Source organism: Tenrec ecaudatus, chromosome 1, assembly GCF_050624435.1.
Source record: "Tenrec ecaudatus isolate mTenEca1 chromosome 1, mTenEca1.hap1, whole genome shotgun sequence".
Lineage (NCBI taxonomy): Eukaryota > Metazoa > Chordata > Mammalia > Afrosoricida > Tenrecidae > Tenrec > Tenrec ecaudatus.
This window is the reverse complement of record NC_134530.1, coordinates 308,252,599-308,278,028: the sequence shown is the minus strand read 5'-3', so window position 1 is coordinate 308,278,028 and position 25,430 is coordinate 308,252,599. Positions and strand designations below refer to the sequence as shown.

Sequence of the window (25,430 nt, the reverse complement as noted above, 5' to 3'; positions counted from 1 at the left end):
GCTGTACCAGAGGATGTACACTAGTACAGATAGGAAATGGAAGCACAGGGAGTACAGGACAGACGATTGCTTCCAGACCAGTAGTGAGAGTTGCGATACCAGGAGGGTGGAGGAAGGTAGGGTACGAAGTGGGAACCGATTACAAGAATCTACACATAACTTCCTCTCTGGAGGTTGGCCAACAGAAAAGCAGGTTGAAGGAGATGTTAGACAGTGTAAACTATGACAAACTAATAATAATCTGTAAATTATCAAGGGTTCACGAGGAAGGGGTGAATGGGGAGGGAGGGGAAAACTGAGATGATGCCAGGGCCTCAAGTGGAAAGCAGATGTTTTGACATTGATGATGGCAACAAATGTGCAAATGTGCTTGACAAAATGGATGTATATATCAATTGTGATAAGCGATGTACAAGCCCCCAATAAATTGATTTTTTAAAAGTATAGGATGTAAAGAAATGAATGACAAGATAGTTCATATGGCCTGAAGCCACTGATTCCTTCCAGGACAGGTCAATATTGGGAGCTATATGGGAGAACATCTGAGCCTTTGGGGAGGGAAGAAGAACATTACTTACTCAGAGATTAAGAAACTGGTCAGTTAAAACGACCCCAGACTAAACAGAAAATGGAAGGATTATATAATTTATTATTAAAGACATAATTTGGGAATCGGATTTTGTGAAAATATTAAGGCCCGTGCTAGAACACAGCAGCTACAACAGTGATGAAGCCTTAAACAAACCTCTGCTGATATCTGATTACAATGACTTCCTTTCTTCTCTCATCAGAGACTGCACAAACGTCCCTTGGGTGTATCTCCTAAAGGGACCTACACTCATTTACATTCTAATAAAAGGGAACTCAGAAACTGCTATTTTAAAGAGCATTTGGGGTTTGTTTCTTTCTAGATTTTACGGTTGTAAGTAATTTATCCCTCTCTAGTTTGTAAAAGTTGAAATTCTTCCAAGCTGCTTCTTACTAGGTTTAGAAATAAGATTGTGGTTAACTACTTCTAAAATAGAGCCACACTAGTGCTGATATAGGAAGACACAAAGGAAAATGGTATCCAAACGTAGATGTACACAGACGCTCAAGATGAGAGCCCAACAATATGCTCTCAATATCTGAAAGTAAAGAAAATGCTAATAACTCATCTAATTTTGAGTTTTTGAAAATTAAGTCATAGACAAAACTTAGATATTTAATGATTAAGTATCAAATTTAACAGAAAAGATTTGATATTTAACAATTTAATAACAGATTCTATAAAATCTATTAGGCTACTATTGTGGCTATTATTAAGGGGACTCAAGCCATTTTCCACTCACAGAAACCCTGAGGACAAAGCACAGCCCAGTCCTGCTCCATCTTCACAATTCATTTTATGTTTGAGACTATGGTTGCAGTTACAGCGTCAATCCATCTCCTTGAGAATCTTCATCCTTCCTTGCTGACTTTGTACATTAGCAAGCATGGTGTTCCATAAAATCTCTGAGGTTGGGATCAACTATATATTAACCTCAAAATATTTTTTGGGTCTGCAATGAAATTCTCATTAGCAATAATGTTCCATATATCATTTTGTCTTTTCTTTTTTGTGATGCTGAACCAAACCTCAGTCACAGAATTTCTCCTCCTGGGAGTGACAGATATTCAAGAACTGTGGCCCTTTCTCTTTGTGGTTTTCCTCGCCATCTATTTGATCAATGTGGCTGGGAATGGAGTTATCCTGATGATTGTCATCTGTGATCCCAAACTCCATTCACCTATGTATTTCTTCCTGGGAAACCTATCGTGTCTAGATATCTGCTACTCCACCGTGACACTGCCAAAGATGCTGGAGAATCTCCTCTCTGGAAACAAAGCCATCTCCTTTGTGGGATGCATCAGCCAGCTTCATTTCTTTCATTTCATGGGCAGCACAGAGGCCATGCTGTTGGCCGTGATGGCCTTTGACCGTTTTGTGGCCATCTGCAAGCCACTTCGTTACACTCTCATCATGAATTATCAGCGCTGTACCCAGATGGCTGGCACTGTCTGGGTTATTGGATTTTTCCATGCCCTGATGCACTCCATAATGATCTCTAACTTGACCTTCTGTGGTTCTTACCACATCCATCACTTCTTCTGTGATGTTAAGCCATTGTTAGAGTTGGCCTGTGGGAACACTGAGCTCAACCAGTGGCTGCTCCATACTGTCACGGGGAACCTTGCCATATGTCCCTTCTTCCTCATACTTCTCTCCTATTCCTACATCATCACCTCTCTCCTCTTCAAGTCCCGTTCTTGCAGTGCGCTTCACAAAGCATTGTCCACCTGCGCTTCCCACTTCATGGTAGTTACTCTTTTATATGTTCCTGCTCTAATTACATATGCTCGACCTTCCTCAGCCAGTTCCATGGAGCAGGAACGAGTCATTGCCATCATGTACACCGTGGTCACCCCTGTTCTAAACCCACTGATCTACACTTTGAGGAACAAGGACGTGAAGATGGCCTTGATCAGGGTAGTCAGATAGAAACAATGACTGAAGGAATTGAGAGAATTCCTCAAGGCTAAATAAGTAGTCAATAAGAAAGTTTAATTTTGAACTTCTATCATGATTAAAATTCTTTAGCATATGTGTAAAAGTGGGCACAAAATGAAAGAAATACAAATCATAAAGTTCAGTTGAATTGTTGGTATTAAAGAAATTTGAACATGTTGGACAGTAGCCATGGAACTTTCATGCAGAATTTGTTTGAGGAATATTCTTCTATATCATTGATTGGTTATATATCCCACCGTCTCCTTGTATGAAATCAGGTATACAAATATGCCCATTGTACACATGTCTGAAGCAAATAAATAATATTTATGTTTATTTATCCGTGTGATTCTCTTGTTTATCACATTTTCATGGTAGCAATAAAATTATTATGCTTAAATATTTTGAAGTTGTTCTAAGGTCATGATTACTTTTGTGCTAAAGCGTGTGTGAACTCACATGAATTAAGGAGACTTCTTCAGAGGTACAGTTTCTTGTTCATGGAAGCAATTCAGCAATTAATACAAATGAATTTTAATCACTAGTTTAAAGAAATTAAATAATAAGTGGTTCACCCAAAAAGTCTGGCACTTCTATCACGGAAGAGCTTAGAAACGTGAACACATGTAAAGGCAATATTGAAGATGAGTGAAGTGTGTAGAACTTGACCATGGTAAATGGTGGCACTAAAAAATAAACAAAAAAAGGGGATTTTTTTGGGTAAATTCTATAATATATACAATTTTGCAATAACAATAATAAAATGTGTGTACTGTGACGTAGGTAAACCCATGTACATGTGTATAAAGGATATGTGTATGAACATGTGCATGTATAGATGTATTTGTAGACATGTTATTGTGTTGGTGTCTGTGTTGCACATACATTTCTCTGCAAGTATGTAACATTTAGTGTCCACAATAAGTTCTGTGACACAGGATGGTAACCAAGTTTGGTGCTATGTGAACACCATACTACAGGCAGGCACTTCCTGAACATAGCTGAATTACTATAACGAGACCGAACTTGCTGCCAGTGAGTCAATGCTGATTCATAGCAAAACCCTCTTAGTTTCCAAGAATGTAATTTTTATGTGAGTAGAAAGTCTTGTCTTTCTCCCACAGAACTATTGGTGGTTTCAAATTGCTGACGAAAGGGATCACAACCCAATGCCTAACCACTTCACCACCAGGACTCCCTAAATTATTATAAAGTCTACATATTATAACCTGTGAAAGCCCACCAGGCAAACCCTAAAAGCTGTATCTAATGGACACAGGAGAGCAATCTTGCCAGGTGTGACATTTTGCCATGCAGGGACTGGGCCAGTGGTTGGATTAGTATCTTGGGCATATCCTGGTGAGGGTGTATTGTGAAGCCAATTTGCGAGATGGAAAGACCCAGGTGATAGATGGGTGTGCAGTGCCAGGAGGAGGAGGCTGGTGGTGGTGCCCTGGCTGCTAGAAACTGTTTGCTGTAGCTGCTTCCTGATCATGAGTAGCTTCCTCTTTCTAGAGGCAGTACCCCAAATCTCGGCAGAACCACTAGTTCTCAGTACTGTGACAGGGGTGGAGGACATGTGGGAGGCACTGCCCTGAATTGTGAATGAAACCTGACACAACAGCTGGGTATGAAAAAGTATCCAGGAGGAGAGGCATGGGTGGTAAAGGAGGAGGTGCTGCAGGGATAGGAATGCAGAGTGGAAACCCACGGGTCCCTCACTCTGTGGATTTTGGATATTTAAGAACATCAGAGGTGATCATAAGCCAAAGTACAACTGCCTTCCTTTTAAAGAAAACAAATGTATAAAAACTACTTTATGTGAGTGCTTGAACAGAAATTAAGTGATTCCTGATAAAGCTCAGTGAGGCAATAATAACAAATCCTTCCAAAGTATAACAAAGTGCCTATGATAGTCAGGTTTTTTGTGTGTGTCAACATGGCTCCCATGGGAGCAACTGGACAGAGTTTAGCCTGTCAATCAGATCACAGCATGATTATAGTGCTACTGAAATAAATGGCTCACTGGAGGCTGGCCTCTCTCTCTCTCTCTCTCTCTCTCTCTCTCTCTCTCTCTCTCTCTCTCTCTCTCTCTCTCTGTTTCACCTTCCTGTTAACAATCCATTTTAAGCCACGCTGATGGCAGCCAGAGTACTGGAGATGTGTCCACTGCCATTGGATCCACAAGACTTTGCACCACTGGCCTGTGATCTTCCTGCATCTTGCATCATTGTGTGTCGTTGTGTGAGACTGAAGAAGGATTTACAGACTAGTATCGGGCTTGTAGACATGAGTTGGACTGAGATGGGATGCCATATATACTTGAGTATAAGCCTACCTGAATATTAGCCGAGGAACCTAATTTTAACACAAAAAACTGCATTAACAATGTGTGAAAAAGACAGCTTATACACAGGTATATATGGTATTTATTTGATATATAATTACATCTTGATATAAAGGTCTCTCTTTCACATATGTGCATACCTTGGACTTGTTTCCCTGGTTAACTGGATCTAGCACAATGCTTCAAGGGATTGGTCATCTACATTTGACAGATTTTCTCAAAAGACACAAGATGGTCACAGGGGCTTATCATGAAGAAGTTTTCAGAAAACTGAAAATTGCATTGGTGAGAGATTAAAAAACAACAGGAAAAGTGTGCTTAGGAGTTTTGCTGTGATCAATGCATCTGCTCATTCTTTGAGGGCAACAAGGGCTCCTATGAGAATTTCATTGCTAAACATCGGTCCATATGGCCTATAGCATGGATCTCATTATTCCGCTTATTTCTTTAATTACCCAAAATCAAATAATAACACTGAAAAGAAACATGATTTGAGTCTTTCTAAGACTCAGAGCCGTATTCATCAAGGAGAGTTAGAAAGATGGGAATACTGTCTTCTGAAAAAAATAGACTTAGATGTCAAGAAGCAATAGATTCACATTTTGATATTTTAGTTTAAGAAAACTTTGTAGGATGTTGTAACAGTGCTTTCTGCGTTACCCTCACTTATAATACATTTTCCCAATTTTCACTTAGACAAAGAACAGGACTTCCAAAAGTTTGTGTAATAGTTCCATTATCTTTTTTTAAAACATTTTATTAGGGGCTCATACAACTCTTATCAGAATCCATACATATACATACATCAATTGTATAAAACACATCTGCACATTCCCTGCCCGAATCATTCTCAAAGCATTTGCTCTCCACTTAAGCCCTTTGCATCAGGTCCTCTATTTTTTCCCCTCCCTCCCTGCTTCCCCCTCCCTCATGTGCCCTTGGTAATTTATACATTGTTATTTTGTCATATCTTGCCCTATCTGGAGTCTCCCTTCCCCCTCTTCTCTGCCGTCCATCTCCCAGGGAGGAGGTCACATGTGGATCCTTGTAATCAGTTCCTCCTTTCCAACCCACTCACCCTCCACTCTCCCAGCATCACCCCTCACACCCTTGGTCCTGAAGGTATCATCCACCCTGGATTCCCTGTGCCTCCAGCCTCCAAATGTACCAGTGTACAACCTCTGCCCTATCCAGCCCTGCAAGGTAGAATTCGGGTCATGGTAGTTGGGGGGAGGAAGCATCCAGGATCTGGGGGAAAGCTGTGTTCTTCATTGGTACTACCTCGCAACCTGACTGACCCATCTCCTCTCCTAAACCCCTCTTGGAGGGTATCTCCAGTGGCCGACACTTGGGCCTTGGGTCTCCACTCTGCACTTCCCCCTTCATTCAATATGGGATATATTCATACATATATCTATTTTTTTGCATGATGCCTTATACCTGGTCCCTTTGACACCTCATGATTGCACTGGCTGGTGTGCATATTCCATGTGGGCTTTTTTGTTTCTGAGCTAGATGGCCGCTTGTTCACATTCAAGCCTTTAAGACCCCAGACACTATGTCTTTTGATAGCCGGGCACCATCAGCTTTCTTCACCACATTTGCTTATGCACCCATTTGTCTTCAGCTATCCTATCATGGAGGTGTGCAGCCAATGTTATGATTTTTTGTTTTTGATGCCTGATAACTGATCCCTTCGGGACCACTGGATCACACAGGCTGGTGTGTTCTTCCATGTTGACTTTGTTGCTTCTGAGCTAGATGGCTGCTTGTTTATCTTCAAGCCTTTAAGACTCCACTCACTATCTCTTTTGATAGCCGGGCACCATCAGCTTTCTTCACCACACTTACTTGTTCACCCACTTTGGCTTCAGCAGTTGTGTCGGGAGAGTGAGCATCACAGAGTTCCAATTTAATAAAAGAAAGTATTCATGCATTGAGGGAGCGTTTGAATAGAGGCCCAAGGTCCCTCCGCCACCTTAATACTTAACCTATACATATAGACACATAGATCTATTTCCCCATCCTCATATATATGTTTGCATGTACATGTCTTTGTCTAGACCTCCATAAATGCCCTTTGACTCCTAGCTCTTTCCTCCATCTCCCTTGACTTTCCTCCTGCCCCACTATCATACTCCGTCCCCACCTTGGCCTGCCACTCCCCCCTCTCTACCATTTTGGGTTCCATGTTGTTCCCTTATCCCTGTGTTTGTTAACACCACTTCCTTACCCCCCCTACCCACCCCACCCCAAGTCCCTCCAGAACTGTCCGTCCCATTGTTTTTCCTCCAGATAGTTCATCCAGCCTGCCCTATTCAGACAGACCTGTGGAGACACTAACATGCACGAAAATAAGACAGAGGAAAACAAAGCAACAGTATACAACCATACAACAAAACAACAAAAACAAACCACTGACAAAGAACAAAACAAAACACTTCACAAAAGAAAAGCTTGTAGTTAGTTCAAGGATCATTTGCTGGCCCTTAAAAGCGTTTTCCAGTCCAGTCGGTTGGGGAACCACACCCTGGCCCCAAAGTCAACTTTCAGCATTCCCTGGGGACCTTGCCACTCCATTCCCTTGCTGTTCCGCTGCACTCCCCCAGTGCTTTGCCTCGGTGTGGTGGTATCTGGTCAGGTGCAATTCCCACACTGTGTCTCCGGTGCTGTCCCCTGTATCGCCCTTAGTCACTGAATGGCATCATTTCTCATAGTGGGGCCAGCCATGTTGTTCTCTCTGTGGACTGGCTGCTCTAATCAGGAACATCATCCTCACGGCCTGGTGGGCCAGGCTGTGTTCCACTCCCTCCTCCTGCCCCTTCATCTGCTCCCATGTGCTCTGTTCAGATATGTCCATCTTCCAGAGCTGCAGAGTCAATGTTGTCCTTTGGAATATAGTCCCATTATCTTTTCATCCCATTTTCATAAACTTTCTGAAGCATGTTGGCCTTGGTAATTCGGTTAGTTGTGCAAAATGGCATGACAAAGACATCTCACGTCCTGTAGCTTCATGAAACAGAATCACCAGCAGCATCATCCCAAGGCTGGCTGATATTACCTGGAGGTCAGACACACCTGCTGTCACCAATTGTTTCACCAACTCTGACATTAGCTGTCCCATCCATGGTAATCTCCACTATTCTGTTGGGTTTCATAAATTACTGAAATAGTCACACAGAGCTTGCAGACAATATTCATGATTATGGAGTTTATTAAAGGAGTAACTGGTTAAAACTGGACACCCATTACTGAAAGGTTGTGGGGAGGAGATGAGCCAGTCAGGGTGCAGGGTAGCAACGATGAAACATATAACTTTCCTCTAGTTGAGAAATGATTCCTCCCCCCTGACTATCATGATCCCAATTCTACCTTACAAATTTGGCGAGACCAGAGGATGTACATTGGTACAGATAGGACCTGGAAACACAGGGAATCCAGGACAGATGATGTCTTCAGGACCAGAGGTGAGAGTAGCGATGCCTGGAGGGTAGAAGGAATGTGGGGTGGATGGGGGAACTGATGGCCTCCTGCCTGGGGGATGGACAGCAGAGAAGAGGATGGTGGGAGACGTCAGACATTGTAACATATGACTAAATAATAATTTATGAATTATGAAGGGTTCATGATGGAAGGAAAGGAGGGAGGGAGGGGGAAAATGAGTAGCCGATATTAAGGCTCAAGTAGAAGGTAAATATTTTGAGAATGATTATGGCAGCAAATGTATATATGTGCTTGACATGATGGATGAATGAATGGATGGCGATAAGAATTGTACCAGCCCCCAATAAAATGATGTTTTTTAAAAAATGAAGTAACAGGTTACAATTCAAGATTTAGTTCCTCAATTAGTATAGCCTTTCTCAATTATTGCCCACAGGCAGACTTTCCTTGGCTCAGAAATTTTAGTACTTCTTAGGGTCTTATTAAAAATTAAAAGTGCTAACATAGGAAAAGAATTCTGAAAATACTTAACAGGGATGAGCATGCATTAATGATATTTATTTATATTTACAACAGATAAAATGACAAGGGATTTTTAACATAAAGAATATATAATCAAATTCAGTGAGGTCAAAGGGATTAAAACTGAACAGAAAGATGAACAGAGAAATTGCATTGATTCCTTAATAGAGTTTGGATGTATGGCTGATCACACAGAGATATCTCTTATACAAATCAGGTTCATTTTCCTACATATAGATGAAAGGCTACAGATTGGAGACCATGTTATCATGTGCCAACAGAAAAAATGTGAGTGCCCCAATGTAAAAGGAATTTTTTGGTATTATTACCAAAAGTAAAGAATTCTGATTTCACTAACCATCTGGGAGATGCAAATCAGAACAATGATATCACTTTAAACCCACAGTAATAGCCAAATTAAAAAAAAAACAGAAAACAATAAATGCTGGAGAGGGTACAGAGAATACTTATACTCTGCTGTGGACTTGTACAACCATTGTAGAAAGTGATAAGGTGCTCCCTAAAACTACTGGGAATACAGGATTAGAAATACCATATGACCCAGCTGAGTCTATCGCCCAACATGAGAGAAATAACACAAACAATTATATGCTGTCCCTTGTTGTCTGGAGCAGAGTCCACAATATGAAGAATCTAGAAACCGTTCAAGCGTAGATGGAACTGGAAACCATTATGCTGAGAGATGTTAGTCAATCACAAAAGGACACACACACCAGAGAACCAAAAGGAAAACAGAAAATAGCTCAGCTGGGCAGAGCTTTCGTTGAACACATTTTTCTTACCAGTCGAGAACCTCGCTCAGAATTAGTGCACCCAGGGATGACATCACCTGGGAAGGTTCTCTCTGGTCATAGTGAAATTGTCTTGAAAGAAATTTTGCTCAAACCTCATTTTTTGTGATGTTTAATTTAAGAAAACAGCAAGTGGCTGTGAAATTTAGTTTCTGGCTAGGGAAAAATACAGCAGAAACTGTTGTGCTGCTTAACATAGCTTACACGGACAGTGCTATGGGAAAAAAACCTGAAATGTATGAGTGGTTATTTAGAGTTCATTCCACCAGGTCAGTCTGTTAATCAAGCTTTCTATTTAGAGGTTCTGAAAAGATTATTAAACAGTGTGTGACCAAAAAGTCCTGATTTTTAGCATTCGGGGGAGTTGTTTTGCCTCCAAAATAATGTACCTGCTCACCAAGCATCTCAGTGCAATGGGTTTGGGCAAAAAAGTAGCATGGCTCTCTTACCACAGGCACCTTACTCACCTGGTCTCCCTCCATGTGACTTTGGTTTGTTTCCACGAATCAAGAGGGATGTGAAAGGGCAGTGATTTGATGATGAAGAAGAGGTGAAGGAAAAAATGAGGATGGTGTTGTCAACCATCCAAAGAGATGTGTTTGAAAAATGTTCCCAAGAATGCAATTATAGATTTGACAAATGCATTAAGTGTAATGGAGAGTACTTTGAAGGTGATAAGGTTGTCTTGTTAAAAAACATTAAATACAAAGCTTGGGGGGGGAACCCAGGGTTTTGGGGGGTACCCCTTTGTATACTATGAGAACTCGAATCTGATATTCCAAGCAATAAGGTGAAGTGCCTACCTGATACTCAGTCACCACGTATCACCCAGTTATTTGTTCATCTTAAATTCCACTTCAACGAGGGAGTTGTGAGAGGGAGAAGACCAACGAGAGCATATGGTCACCCCAAATCAAATACTCCTACAAGTGTCCTTGGTGAACTTTGATAATGGAAATTCAAGTCAAGAGGTGTGTGTGGGCTGGGGTGGGGTGGGGTAGAGGGATCAATGACTGTATCAGAGAAGGTGATTTCATTTCTGTTGACAGATAAACAAGGTGAGACAACCTGCAATTGATTAACATTATTTATATAGACCCCCACCCCGCAGAGAGACAAATACACCTGGCATTATGTTCCTAATTGGACACTTTTGACCTCGCTTCTACCCAGCTGTGTAAGACAGGGTTCTCTAGAGAAACAAAAACAGGACACTTATGATGATAGATAGATAGATAGATAGATAGATAGATAGATAGATAGATAGATAGATAGAACACAAAGAAACAAACGGCAAAATAGTCCACAGAGCAGTACAGACGGCTCAGTTCAACTCACTTGCACGAGGCAGTAAATATGCTAGCAGTCCTTCAACTCACGAGGGTCCCTGGGTGCAAAACAAGGAAGCAGACATCTGAGTCTTCTGTAGAACAATACAGGAAGTCCAGCCACAGGCAGCAAAAGCAGGGTGGGTGACCAACAGTCAGCCAGATGACAGCGTCCAATAGTCCCCAGCTCAAGTGATATACACACTAGCAGTTTGGCAAAGCAGGTCTCAAAGGACCCTCAAACTATAGTGACACGGTCTACAAGTTGGGTGTCCCACAGACAGTGTAGCTTGCAAGTTGAGGCAGAGAACTAGATAAAGCAACCACACACTAGTCCGACATCACAGGGCAAGAGAGAGAAAGGCAAGGCCCACCAAGTCATTTATCTCTTTGCCCTTCAATTAAACTGCAACCTTATTAATCCCACATGTGTTCATTGACCAGTTTGGCACAATAAACCTACCTATCACACCAGCCTTTAGTGACATAGGTCATGTACTATAGACAACTGGGAGTTTGGACTTTATCTTTTAAGGTGCACAACATCCTTCATAGGTTACCCAATAAGGATCTTAATTGGAAATCTCACTAAATGAGCTGCACTTTATCTTCAACTCATCTGTAACAGAATAAAGGAATTTAAATACATCCCTGAATTTAAGGCCAAAGCACGCTAGTGTTAAAAGAAGCAGATGTCTACTATTCCAAAATTATAGATTTGGAAGTCATTTGACTTCATTCCAAGTCTCTTGTTTTGAGGGTGCCCAATACACGACACCTCAAGATGACAGTATATTTTCTAATTTCTTACTCTCTTTGCCTTTTAATGACATGTCTCAGTCCATCAGGCATCATTCTGCCTTTGCAAATGAGCACTATTAAGTTTATTTCCCTACCTCCAAGCCTCATTGTTTGTGTAGAGAGTGCGCAATCACTTGCGTTTTCTATCTGAACAAGTGAACAATCCATGTAATTTGGTCTAAAAAGCTGTCCTATAGATAAATACTTTACTTATTCAACAGGGTTTTAAATTCAGACTTTGCATTGGCTAAATTAATGAAACTATCCACAGAATTACCATATGCCCCAATGAGGATGCTTTATCATGTTCTCCAGTAAAATAACAATGATGTTACTAAAGTGAGCCAGGGACATATGTAAACCATAAGTATATGAATGGATTATGAACTTACATATAATGGTAAACCTAATCTAAGAACAATTCATTCTTATGATACTTGCTCTCATGAAGAGTTCAATAAAGATACGGGTGCTTTAGCAAGGTGTGGTGAAGAAATCAGATGGTGCCCGGCTATGGGAAAGAATAGTACACGACGTCCTAAAGGTTTGTGTCATCATGAACAGCTTTCTAAGTAAGGTGTCAACTAAATCCATACTGAGGAAGCACACTAGCCTGTGTGATCAAAGATTGAAAATAATAAAATCAAAGACTGGTGGAGGGAACAATATTAGAGTTTAAATTATGAGTCCATGCTTTGCAGAGGGTTATGGGTTACAATGAAAGCCTAAAATCCATGTGCAGGGTCCCCACACGGATTAAGCCTCCAGTGAAACCCTTCTAGTCATTGACCAGGAATGTGCATAGCCTTGTTATCAGGCAGGATGCATTGGGAAGTGGATTATTGCAGATGTAGGTAGGTTAAAGTTAGCATTTTAATCTCTCTCTTTAGACCCATTTTAAATTTCTTCTAGTTTTTAATATTTATGCTTTATTATTTATTGAAATATTTCTATTTGTTTTGTTATTATTGTTGGGTTCGGCAGAGGTGTTTTTTAAGGTGTGTATCTTTTTCTGTATATGAAATCTAAGATAGATAAATCTATGCAGACAGTAATTGGATTCATAGTTTCTTAGGGGACAGTGGGGGGTGGTTGGAAAAATGGCAAGCTAATGACAGTGCATACAAGGAAAAAGAAAATGCTCTAAAATTGATTGTAGTATAATTTTTAAAAATGCTACTCAACTATTGAATTGTAATGACTTGTGAATTATATGTCAATAAAGGTATTTTAAAAGAATTAGGAATTAGGAGAGATAACAAGTAATACTATTTCTCTGAATTTTTTTCTTTGATTTCCATAAAGGCAGAATAATGTGAATAGAACATAAAGATGCGTGTCTTTTTTCCTAGTCAAGGGATGGTACTGGCTCCAGACATTAACTATCATGACTGATTTTTATCTCCATTTTATATATGTGAATACCTTCCAAGGAAGTTCAGGTGTGAGAAAGTGAATCCACAGCTCTGTGATAGGAAATAGATGGAAATTTGATTAATGAAACATACTAGGCAATCAAGATTTGTATTGTTGTCCATGATTCTGAACTACAGTAATATGATTCTAACTAAGAGAAAAAGTAACCAACCAACTAACTATGTATATATTTCTTTCTTTCTTTTTCAGGATGAAAATCAAGATAGAAATTCCCCCAGGTCACGCCTTCAAGTACACAGGTGGCAATGTATTCTGATTATTATAATAATTCTCAATACTGAGGGGACACTCTCTCTCAGGACTTTCATACCTAGAGATCTCTTAAGAAGGCAGGCAGAATTTCAAAGAAGAAGAAATTGGATTTGGAAAACAAAGACCAGATGCTGCACTCTTAACATGAACTATCACTTCAAATAGTTTTCTCTTTCTAATCCCTTGAAGGCCCATCTGGAAAGTGAGTTTTCTTACTTATGAATCTGAAAACTCTTATCAGGTAAGGGAATGAAATCAGGCTGCCAAGTGGTTCATCTTTTCTGTTCGTGAGTGTTCTGTTATTGTTATAATTAAAACTAAATGTGCAGGACTTAAAACATATCCTATGTCATGAAACATATGGAGATTGGAAACCACTCTGTTTCCCATATTTTTGTTTCCATTAGTGTGACTGCAATGTGTGTGACTAGACATCCTTCAAAGTTAAGTCCATAATCTCTAAAGGTAAATTTGCAGCAGAGCATATAGTTCAGAACAGATGGGCCTGATTCCCAAATTACCTTTTTAAAGACAGGAAGAGTGTTTTGTTTGTTTTCAGGTTTTTTTTAACGCAACGCTGCTTTTATGGGTTAGAGACTCAAAAATAGATTATTCATATATGTATTACCTGAGTAGTATAGGAATATTTCTACAAATAATTTCATACAATATTGTGGCATATATAACTAATCTGTGGCTGAGCATATGGCTGTCAGCCAACAGCTGACTTCCTATGGTTACACAGGGAGGAGATCCCATCTCCTTATCTATGCAAGGCACATTGCCACAGAGCAGCTGTCAGACATGAATCCAATTACATGTCATCTGTATTTTTAAAAGATCATTCTTTAAAATAGGTTGTTTAAAAAAGTTCGATTGAGTGCTTCATAAAAACATTGTGAAAATTAAATAATTTCCAGATATTAGAAAACTCAACCCCCCAGGCTTCTTAGAGAAATTCCGTAATGCTTTTTGCTTAAGCTCTTATTCACCCCTAACTTAATTGAATGGTTTCTCAGACTTTAAATGTTTTCTCTGGCATAGAAAGCTACCCAATCTGCATTTATTTTTCTTTATAAAATCTTTTTTGGGGGCTCTTCCAACTCTTATCACAACCCATACATACATCCACTATGTCAAGCACATTTATACATATGTTCCAACCTACATTTCTATTATAGTTCTTACACATCTCTGAGTGTTCCTTTTCTCTACAAAGTATCCTTATATGTTTGCTTCATTTTTTCCATTACACATCTGCTACTATGGAAATAAAAGACACAAGATTCAAAAGAACAAAATAAATCTCACTGCTATTGAGTGGATTCTGACACATCACAACCCGATAGGACAGAGCAGAACTGTTCCTGGGAATTTTGGAAATTCTAATCCTTTAAGGGAGGAGAGGGCTTCATCACTTTCCCTCGGAGCTGCTGGTGTTCGTGTACTGTTGACCTTGAGGTTAGTAGCTCAATTCTTGACTATTGGTATAAAATTAATGGAATTAGAGGTGAACATGGGGATTTCTGTTGAAAGAGCATAATTTGAAAATATCAATAGTGATATTTTGAGGCAAAATAAAATTACAACTTAAGCTAACAGATCACCAATATATCGAATTTGAAAGGGAGCCAAAGATACTTTGAGGAGTGGTAAGTTTAGGGTGAACTTAGGGAGGATATCTTGAGGTGAGTCAAGCAGAGGAAGAGCTTACTGACTCAAGGATTCAGCAGAACGGTTATCTGAGAATTCCACGTTAAGAATAAACTAAGCTTAACAGCAGATATATTCATTTAAAGCTACCACAGAAACACAAAGAAAGTGTGAGGAAATAAAATTCAGACTGACACTATTTGAATTTTGTGACCTCTCTCATTAAAGTTTCATCATGGCCCTCTAGATATGGATTCAGAGGGATCAGAAAGAAGGACACACTAATCCAATCTATATTCTTAATGAATGGTAAGCTATTGCTTTTAATTAAAGACCTTTTCTATATAAAAAAGATGTGTGGACTATAAAGAATTTATTGAATTCTTCCCAGTTTAATTTCAGTAAGGTAAAAATCTCCCAGGTGGCTTCATCAGATGTCAAAAGGTAGCAGGATGGTGAAGGAACTAATTGAGGTGATTCGGAATGATAAAAAGAAAGTTATTATCACTCGTAGAGCAATTGGGGAGTTGACAATGTGCAGTAGATCACAGAATGTAAACTACTAATGATAAATCAAAGGAAAAAATACTACTGGTAAATCAGAGGAAAAAAGTTATTGAGTCAGACAAGTAACAAACTTGTACCCTTAATATCTTCCAGCTCAATAAACCACATTCAATAAAGCACCAGAGCTGGCATCCTATAAAACAACTATAAAGCAAATCCAGTTGCCATCAAATTGATTTCAACTGACAAAGCCTCCAGGTGTTAGAGAGTAAAATGAGGATCTATAGGATATACTTTCCCTGCTAGAATCATGGGTTAAACACTAGCCTGCTGGGGTAATCATTTCTTTTAGAAAAATTAATGCTCGACTAGTCCCAAGGAGATGGAGATTAATGAGTCCCAAATGTCCAACCCTCTCAAGATGCAATTCAATTCCATTTTCCCTCAACTTATCGCTTCCCCATATTCCCTGATGTACCTGGGTTTTTCAAGTTACTGCACCATGCCACAGAAACACAAAGAAAGTGTGAGGAAATGTCTCACATGGTGGCCGGTGCTGTTCTGTGCAAACTCTGGGCAGCACAGAGGCCCTGCTGAATGTTAGGCCAGGGTGAGCCAGCTACAGAGTCCAGAGCCAGAAGTCAAGAATGTCCAAATGTCACAGCAGGACCTTTCCCTTCCAGCAAATCACAGTCAGGAAGTGGAGGTTCGGTGTTCAAGTGAGGTGATGATAATATGGAATGTAGGTCAACACCATTGTATAACCAAGGAACACAGTGTGGCCTGGTCCCTGCCCAGTGCTAAGGTAAGATCTTAAAGATGGCACCAAAGAGTCCAGTCCAATTCACACCCTCTGCTAAGGTCAGGTCTTAATCCCATCCCATTCCTGCTCCTAAGTAAATAATATCCACCAAAATGGAATGATATTTAGAGGCATATGAATTCCAGAATTATTATATACCAGATAAAGAATTGTGGCTATGTATAGAGCATAAAAATATAAAATGTCAATAAATATAAAAATAATAAGGTTGAAATGTAAGGGTAAGAGAAAACATCGTCTACACTCTAGGACAGATGGCTGATCCAGTGGAACACCATAAAAAGGGCTCTACCTAAGTCAGACAGACTATTCCCAACTACACCCAATACAGATGGCCGACCTAGTAGTCAAGATATAACCTTATACAGCAAACATATAAAAGGCCACAGCATTAGTAGTCAGCACTCCACTATGATTAGGATTCGTATGTCATACAGTACCTGCTTGCTGCTGGTAAGCTTCATTATTTCTTGCTTTGTGGACGTGGTAGTTTATAGATTGATTATTATTTGAAATATATTTGAAATATATTTGAAATGCAAGTGACTGCTTGAACTTGCACTGTGATATCACATTAGAAATTATGGCTAGAAGGACCATATTAATTGATTATAACACCAGCTTAACACAAGCTGGTGACTCAAACCCAACAGCCATTTTGCAAGAGAAAACTGGACTGTTTGATCTCTTCAAGATTTCCAATTTTGGAAACTCAGTACCTTAAAGAATATCTCTACTCTATTCCTACAGGGTCATTATAAGTCAAAATTGACTCATCACCATAGATTTCACATATTTAGGTTTATTATTTTCATTATTATTATTTTGTCTTTACAGAAGCCGGTCATAGACCTTTGCTCTATAGAGTAACTGAGCCGCTGAAACATCCCATCTCTCTGTCATTGGTGCGGCACAACCCAATGCCCCAATTAGAAACCCTCTACACAACTGTGTTGACATTGCTGGCTGCTGTCCAGTCAGTAGTGACTCATAAACATCCATTGTACAACAGAACAAATAGTGCTACACCTGTGCCGTCCTCACACTTGTTAAAATTGAGCCCATTGTGGAGGGCCTAATCTGAATTATGTCCAACAATGGACTGCAGCTATTAAAAAAGTTTTCAGTCCATTAATCCTCCAGAGGTAGACAACTTCGTCTCCTTCATCATGTTACCTTAGCCCGGAATCTCAGCTGAAACATGTTCAAGATGGGTAAGCACACTAATATTGCAAATACCAGTGACATGGCTACCAAAATCAAAGCAACACAAAACCCACCAAAGGCCAAAAACCTGACAAATGTGGGGTGGAAAAACAATCAGATTTGGCATCAAAATATTTTATTTCTCTGTGAGAAAATTCTGGGCTGCTAGAGATTCTGCTTATTGTTACACACAGGATTCCATGCATTATCTTATCTTTCCTTTTTAGTGATGCAAAACTATTCCTCAGTCACTGAATTTCTCCTCCTGGGAGTGACAGATATTCAAGAACTGTGGCCCTTTCTCTTCGTGGTTTTCCTCATCATCTATTTGATCATTGTGGCTGGGAATGGAGCTATCCTGATGATTGTCATCTGTGATCCAAAACTCCATTCACCTATGTATTTCTTCCTGGGAAACCTATCATGTCTAGATATCTGCTACTCGACCGTGACACTGCCAAAGATGCTGGAGAATTTCCTCTCTCCAAACAAAGCCATCTCCTTTGTGGGATGCATCAGCCAGCTTCATTTCTTTCACTTCCTGGGCAGCACAGAGGCCATGCTGTTGGCCGTGATGGCCTTTGACCGTTTTGTGGCCATCTGCAAGCCACTTCGTTACACTCTCATCATGAAGCATCAGCGCTGTGCCCAGATGGCTGGCACTGTTTGGGTTATTGGATTTTTCCATGCCCTGATGCACTCCATCGTGACCTCTAACTTGAACTTCTGTGGTTCTAACCACATCCATCACTTCTTTTGTGATATTAAGCCATTGATAGAGTTGGCCTGTGGGAACACTGAGCTCAACCAGTGGCTGCTCAACACTGTCACGGGGACCATTGCAATGTGTCCCTTCTTCCTCACACTTCTCTCCTATTCCTGCATCATCACCTCTCTCCTCTTCAAGACCCGCTCTTGCAGCGCGCTTCACAAAGCATTGTCCACCTGCGCTTCCCACTTCATGGTAGTTACTCTTTTATATGTTCCTGTTCTGGTCACGTATGCCCGTCCTTCCTCAGGCAGCTCAATGGAGCAGGAACGGGTCATTGCCATCATGTACACCGTGGTCACCCCTGTGCTAAACCCACTGATCTACACTTTGAGGAACAAGGATGTGAAGAGGGCCTTGATCAGGGCAGTCAGAAGGAACTATCGCTGGAGAAATCCAGAGAATGCGTCTGCAGCATAAACAAGTGGCAATGAGATGACTGAGATTGGAATTTATACTGCATCTCAAATTGTTTAGAATGTATATATTTAAGAGAAAATATAAAAGAAATGTGACTGAAAGATAGATGAATAAATTGGTTATTGACCATAGAATTCTCTTGGTGAATTGTTGTTTGAAATACCGGTTAATGTAGCTGATGTGTTACATAAGTACTGTGTTATTTGAAATCAGATATCAAGACACACCTACAGTACCCATGTTTGACATATATGATTAATATTTAGGCTCATTTGTCTTTATGATCCATTTAACAATAATATATTTAATTTAAACAACACATTTATTCTCTTTGTATTTTAAAGTTCTTCACAGTTAATTTATTACAAGAGTAAATCTGAGCTCACATATGCATTAAGGTGAATACTTAAAGATATATGTCATAATTTCTTAATCAACAGTCAGGGAGACAGAAGAGTTAGAACAAATTCATTATAACCACTAATTATCAGATGTAAAGTAACCATTGGCTCATCTAAAAATTCTGCACGTTTATATGTAAAACTCTTCTAAAATACAACTGGCCAAACTCATAGAATCCTGTGAAATATAGTTAAAACCAGAGTCATGTGGGGAAAAGTATTCACAGTATTTGGATTTTCTTTCATGATTTGTCATATATTATCATGATCTTCTATTATTAGCCTTTTAATGCAGAATATAAAATGATGCAATACAGGTGAAATATGAAAAATTCACCCAAACTTAGTTTTGTTTTGCCTGTTTTCTTTGCTTAAAGCCAAAAAAAAAAAAAGATTGTGGGAAAACAATGAAGTCCTTTTTCCTGTGGTATTTCTTGAGTTAATTACCAAGAGGTACATTCTCTACATATCTGAAAGTGCCGACACTCCTTAAAGAGACAGTGGGAAGACATCATTTGTCTCTGTGGGGAGAGACAGAAAACTCCATAAAACACTCATTTCAATTGGTGGACGCACTATTCAAAATCCCTACATTCATTTTTGCAAGAAAGGAGAGGAAAAGGAGAGTTGAGAAGGTGGAGTGTGGAAGAGTGGTCACACAGGGTCATTATGTAATAATCTGACACCAAGTTCATGGGAGACACCTAATACTAGACAGGCCGTGTCTCGCTGACTATTGACAAGTATGTATTGTTGTACCCAAGGATTTAACACATATTAACTCATTTACTTATGAAAGCAACACATCATCATTTTCAAATTTTGAGTAATTTACCCAAAAATTTAATATGGAAATTGGCAGAGATGAACTTCAAACCCAGGTAGTGACTGCTGACTCTTCTTCTTAAATGCTCTATTGTTTGTTCTCGCTGGAATATTCTCAGCAGGCATTTCTTTAAACAGTGTTTCCTCCATCTTACCTATATTTTCTTCTGGGTCTCCTTCCTGTCTGATATGGTGGGAACTTCTTCATTAACTTCTCAAAGCCTTTATTTTCTCTTTCATAAGTTCAATTTCTTTATTGTCTAGAACTGTGTTTTAGGGTGTGTTTTTTTTACCTCAGATGAATTTTTATTTTACTGTTGTTTCCTAGTTTGGTGGAACAGAAACTTTATCCATTTATCAAGTTTCTTTCTTTTTTTAAAATTCCAAATCAATTCACCACTTGTTTTTCAGTTGTTCATACCGTACTGGCAGGTGTTTTCCTTTGATGCTGGAAGCTATGTTACTGGAGTTTCAAATGCCATCAGGGTCAGCAAAATACACAGATTTCTGCATAGCTTCCAGATTATGAGCAGACTATGAAGAAGGAATAGGCTGTCCGCTTCCAAGGAATTAGCATCTGAAAGCTTTCTACATAGCATCAAAACATTGCCAGATACTGAAGGCCTAATGAATAAGGGCAGAATATTGCCAGGCACCGTGAGAAAAAGGAGTCTCTCAGGTCAGAAGACACCCAAAATATATTATAGGCTTTCTCAAAGTAGAGTTGACCATAATGAGGTGATCTTGAGTGATCCTGCATGCAGGTGAGCTTGAAGCAGGACCATGTCATAAGAACAAATTATTCTTATACTGGGGCTAGAATTAAGTGTCAGCCACAAATCCATTCATAGACCTGTGGCATATATATATATATATATATGGTTCACTTTAGAGATATCATTATCATTTTATATTAGAGGACATTATAACTCACTCTCCTGGGCCATAAGATAATTCTACTGATAGGGTCATTAAATTAGTCAATGGTATAGAGTTTATAACTCTGCTAATAAGGAAAATTATATATGTACAGACTGGCTTTAGACTGAAATACATAAATTGTTGACTTGTACAGATTAAAATCTTAGGTGAATAGACAGTGTTTGCACAAATAATGAGGGTAATAGGGCAAAACTTTCAATAACACTATTCACGAAGGAAGAAACATGACCACCCTTAGTGTTCTCTTACTGTTTGATGGATGGAAATTCATCATTATTTAATACGGAAACTGTCCAAATGATGTTTCTAAAACCTTGTGGATTATAAATACACAAAAAGTAGACATTAATTAAGTAAATTAATTACATGAAGCATTTCACTTATTTTGTGACTTCTTCAATTACAGTGGTATCAAATTCTTAAAATGTTACACTACATTATAAGATTAATATGTAATACATTTAAAAGAACTCTGATTTCAAATAGTGGATTTGTTTCTCTAAAGTTCTCACACTAACATACTCCCAGAGCTGCACTTACCTACCTTCATTGTGTCTTTAGCCATTTTTACTTCCTGAGCTCCACATTTTTCTCTACCCACAACATGGCCAGGTAAGGATACTTGACTTCTGTTAAAACACTTTATCAGGAAAGGTAAGATATTTCAACACAACTTTTCCACAAGGAATTGCTTTCACATCAGTTTAATGGTGCTTCAAGCAGTTTCACGTATCTCAGCTCCAAATATATCTCCAGGAGATTCATGAGTATCAAGGAAGTGAGAATCACTCTGGTGCTTAGCCTGCCTCTTCTAATTGGGCTCCTCAAACAGTTTCACTTATCTCAGCTCAACCTTTACCTCCTGGACTTGCTTGGATGTGAAAAAGGCAAGACAAAGATGAAAGCAATTCATTTGGATGAGGGAGACTCAGCATGAGGCCAGAGTGGGGTACACAGGGTCCATACCCCTCTCAGCTACTCAAATGGAACATGGAGCAAAAAGGGAATCATCACAAAATCATGATGACATCTGATCGACTCACCAGGTGAGATACTAGAGCAGGTGAGATACTAGAGCAGGAAAGAGACCATGATCAGGACATGAACATGGGGGCAGATTAGAAAAGTTTACAAGAACAATTTGGGGCCTTCTCATCAATTGGTCTGAGTAGGACTCCCAGACATGCAGCCCTAGGACAAAAAGTTCATCAAGGGCACAACCAAGCAAGTTCCTGAGAGGGAGACTGCCCCTTCCCGGAACGGCCTGGGCCCCAAGCTTTTTCTAGCTAGGCGAGCATCCAACAACTCACTGTGAGTTAGTGCACCAGTGGCATTGCCTGGAAATGTTTCTCTAGTCACAGTGATTTTTTTCTAAAAGCAGTTTCACTCAAACCTCATTTTTTGTAATAAGCGATTTAAGAGAATAGCGTGTGGCTGTGAAATTTTGTTTCCTGCTCTGGAAAAATTCCCCAGAAACTGTTGTGATGTGGAACACAGCTTACAAGGACAGCACTGTGGGAAAAACTCATGTGTACAGTGGTTGTCTCATTTTAAAAACAAGTGAAAAGTCACTAGGGAAACTCATTCTGTACATCCATCAACTTCCCGAATAGCCAAAAATATCTACAGTGCATACACTTGTTCTAGAAGATAGATGATGGACTATTGAATAGAAGGCAAAGTTATCTGGACAATCTGAGAGCTTGGTTCAACTAATTTTTGGAAGATTTGGAAATGAAAAGTGCTACTTCGAAATTTGGACCTCACCTTCTAAGTGACCAGGGAAAAGAACATTTAGTGGAAACATTCCATGCTTTGAAAAAGCAGCTCTGAAGCAACCCAGACATTTTTTTCCCAAGGTCATCACTGATGACAAGACATGGTGAGATTCTTAGGACCCCAAAAGCTTCCATCCATCAATCAAGCCAGTGGAAGACACGATGGTCACTTCGTCCAAAAAAGCTCATCAAGTACAAAGTTCAAGATGCTGCTCATTTGTTTTTTTGTTGTGAGGAGGATAGTGCATTTGGAATATATTGCACCAGGTCAAACTATTAATCAAGCTCTTTATTTAAAGAATCTGAAAAAAAAAATCTGTAACACTGTGAGACATAAAATGCCTGATTTGTGGCAGACTGGAGACTGGTATTGCTACACATCAACTCACCTGCTCACGCACCCATATCAGTGTGTCAGTTTTGGGCAAAAAACCCAGAATTCCCATTTGCGCCATGTGCCCAACTCACCTGACCTCACTGCAACTTCTTTTTGTTTCCGCAAATGAAGAGGGGACTGAAAAGACAGCAAATTGACGACTTAGAAGAGGTAATGAAAAAATGAGGGAGGGGCTGTCAGCCATCTAAACAGATGTATTTAAAAACTGTCTCCAAGAATGGAATCACAGATTTAGGTACCACCCTCGTATATAAAAATCATTTCACTATAACAGCTAAAAGTGACCAGCAAGTGGATTCTACTGTAAGTACTTTCTTCAGCATGCGGTCTACAGATAAAATCATCCTGAGATTTTTACTAGGCTAAATATCATGTGGCTTCATAGAGGCCTCAAATGATATGATTTCAAATCCACATATGAACAAGTAGAGGACTGTGGCAGTTACATCATCTGTCAACTTGCAAAGGGGTGGAGTCCAGCCTGCCAATCAGGTTGTGTTAGTTTGGGTGGACTACAGAAACAAATCCATAGAAACTCATATGTGTATAAGAGAGAGCTTTATATGAAGGGTAATTGTACATTAAGAAAGCATCCCAACCCAGTCCAGTCCAAGCCCATAAATCTGATATTAGCCCATAAATTTGATACCAATCTATAAAGTTCTATTCAGACTAATGAAACAAATGCAATGATGCCAAGTGCAGAATGATCACAGGCCAGTGGATAGAAGGTCTTTGGATCCGGTGGTATTTTAAACAGCTCAGCACTGGCAGGGTTCTCCACGTGGCTTCTCCAGCTTCAGGGCTACATCAGGGTAAATCCATGCTGTTTCTCCTCAGGGATGTGTCTCATGGAGTCAGCATAGAGAGAGAACAGTTTATCCCGACTCCAAGGAGGGAAAACCAGATTTCCCAGAATCCTTAAGGGAAGGCCATTCCCACATAGAAACCTCATTAACTATGACCCAATTAACAGAGTAGACTCTAACCCTTCACTCTTAAACCTCTCAAGTCCCAAATTGACACCAGATTATGTAAGTACCACACTGGTCATAGTGTGCACATGGCCTTCTCGTGAGGATTCTGTGGACTCCAATCTTCCCCCTTGGAGGTGGGACACATGTTTATCTGCTTCATTTTCCTGCGGACAGGACACCTGGAGCTATGCTGATGGAGCCGGGGCCCTGTAGCTGGAGGAACCACATGGAGACCCACTCGAGCATGGAGATGCTTCCACTGCCAGTGGATCCACAAGACTTTGCACTCACTGGCCTGTAATCTTCCTGCATTTGGCATCAGTGCATGTGCTGTGTGAGTCTGAAGAGGACCTTATAGACTGGTATTGGACATATGGGCTAATATTGGAATTATGGACTGACATGAGCCAGATAACTCCAGGTTGTTTTACTTTAAAATTTTAAATATTTTTGTTTTAAACTTGTTTTGAATATAAGCAAGTACAATGAATAACAAATATAAGATGAGGACAGCAATGTCACGTTATTTGTAAAAGTAAACAAACTTCAATTGCCTACTGGTAGAACTAGTCAAAACTACCAGACAGGGCCATTTACTTGATATGTGACTAAGCAGAATTGTTTATCTTAATATACAAAAACCCCACCATTGGCATAAGAGTTTCATGTCTTCTTCAACAGAGAGAGGACACCACGCCACACTGAGCTCTCCACTGGTAAGGTAAGCCACTTATGATGTATTCCTTGATGTGTGACTGTGTGTGCCAAATTTTAAATTAGAATATGTACTGGTTATAAAATGTTTTATCCCTTTAATGAATAAACATGTGAATTCAGCATCATGACATGCCTCGCGACTTAGTCCTTTTTGCGTGCTCAAGACATGGACTGGATCTGAACTGGTCTCTGATATTTTCTTGATATGTATTTATTAATTGATATAAATCTCTCTCTTATATACGTATGAATTTGTTTCTCTAGTCAACCCAGACTAACAAAGGACTGTAATTACCTTATCTCAAGAGATAATTTTTATATCTCTCTTTATCTATTTAAACTCAATTCATAAGTAACAGAAAAGGAAATACCCCCCCATTTGTGCATAAATTATGTCCACTAAAGATTTAACAAGATGACCCCATAGAATAAAGAAAATATTCTTTTGTCTCCTAGTTCACAAGCCCCCTTCCTCATTGGCTGAGTACTATGGGGATAACTATTGTTGCTGCATCTCACCTAAGAGTTTCCTGCCCCTGCCC

General features: G+C 39.6%; 2 protein-coding genes across 2 annotated transcripts; both read left to right on the top strand.

The window, feature by feature from the left end:
- The first annotated feature begins 1,603 nt into the window (after positions 1–1,603).
- LOC142437573 (olfactory receptor 12D1-like) lies at positions 1,604–2,521 on the top strand. Its single transcript, XM_075540682.1, has one exon. It carries the CDS (start codon positions 1,604–1,606, stop codon positions 2,519–2,521), a length of 918 nt encoding a protein of 305 aa, XP_075396797.1.
- A 15,370-nt stretch (positions 2,522–17,891) lies between these two features.
- On the top strand, positions 17,892–18,851 carry LOC142441449 (olfactory receptor 12D2-like). Its single transcript, XM_075543431.1, has one exon. The coding sequence runs from the start codon at positions 17,892–17,894 to the stop codon at positions 18,849–18,851; it is 960 nt and encodes a 319-aa protein (XP_075399546.1).
- The last annotated feature ends 6,579 nt before the right edge of the window (positions 18,852–25,430 follow it).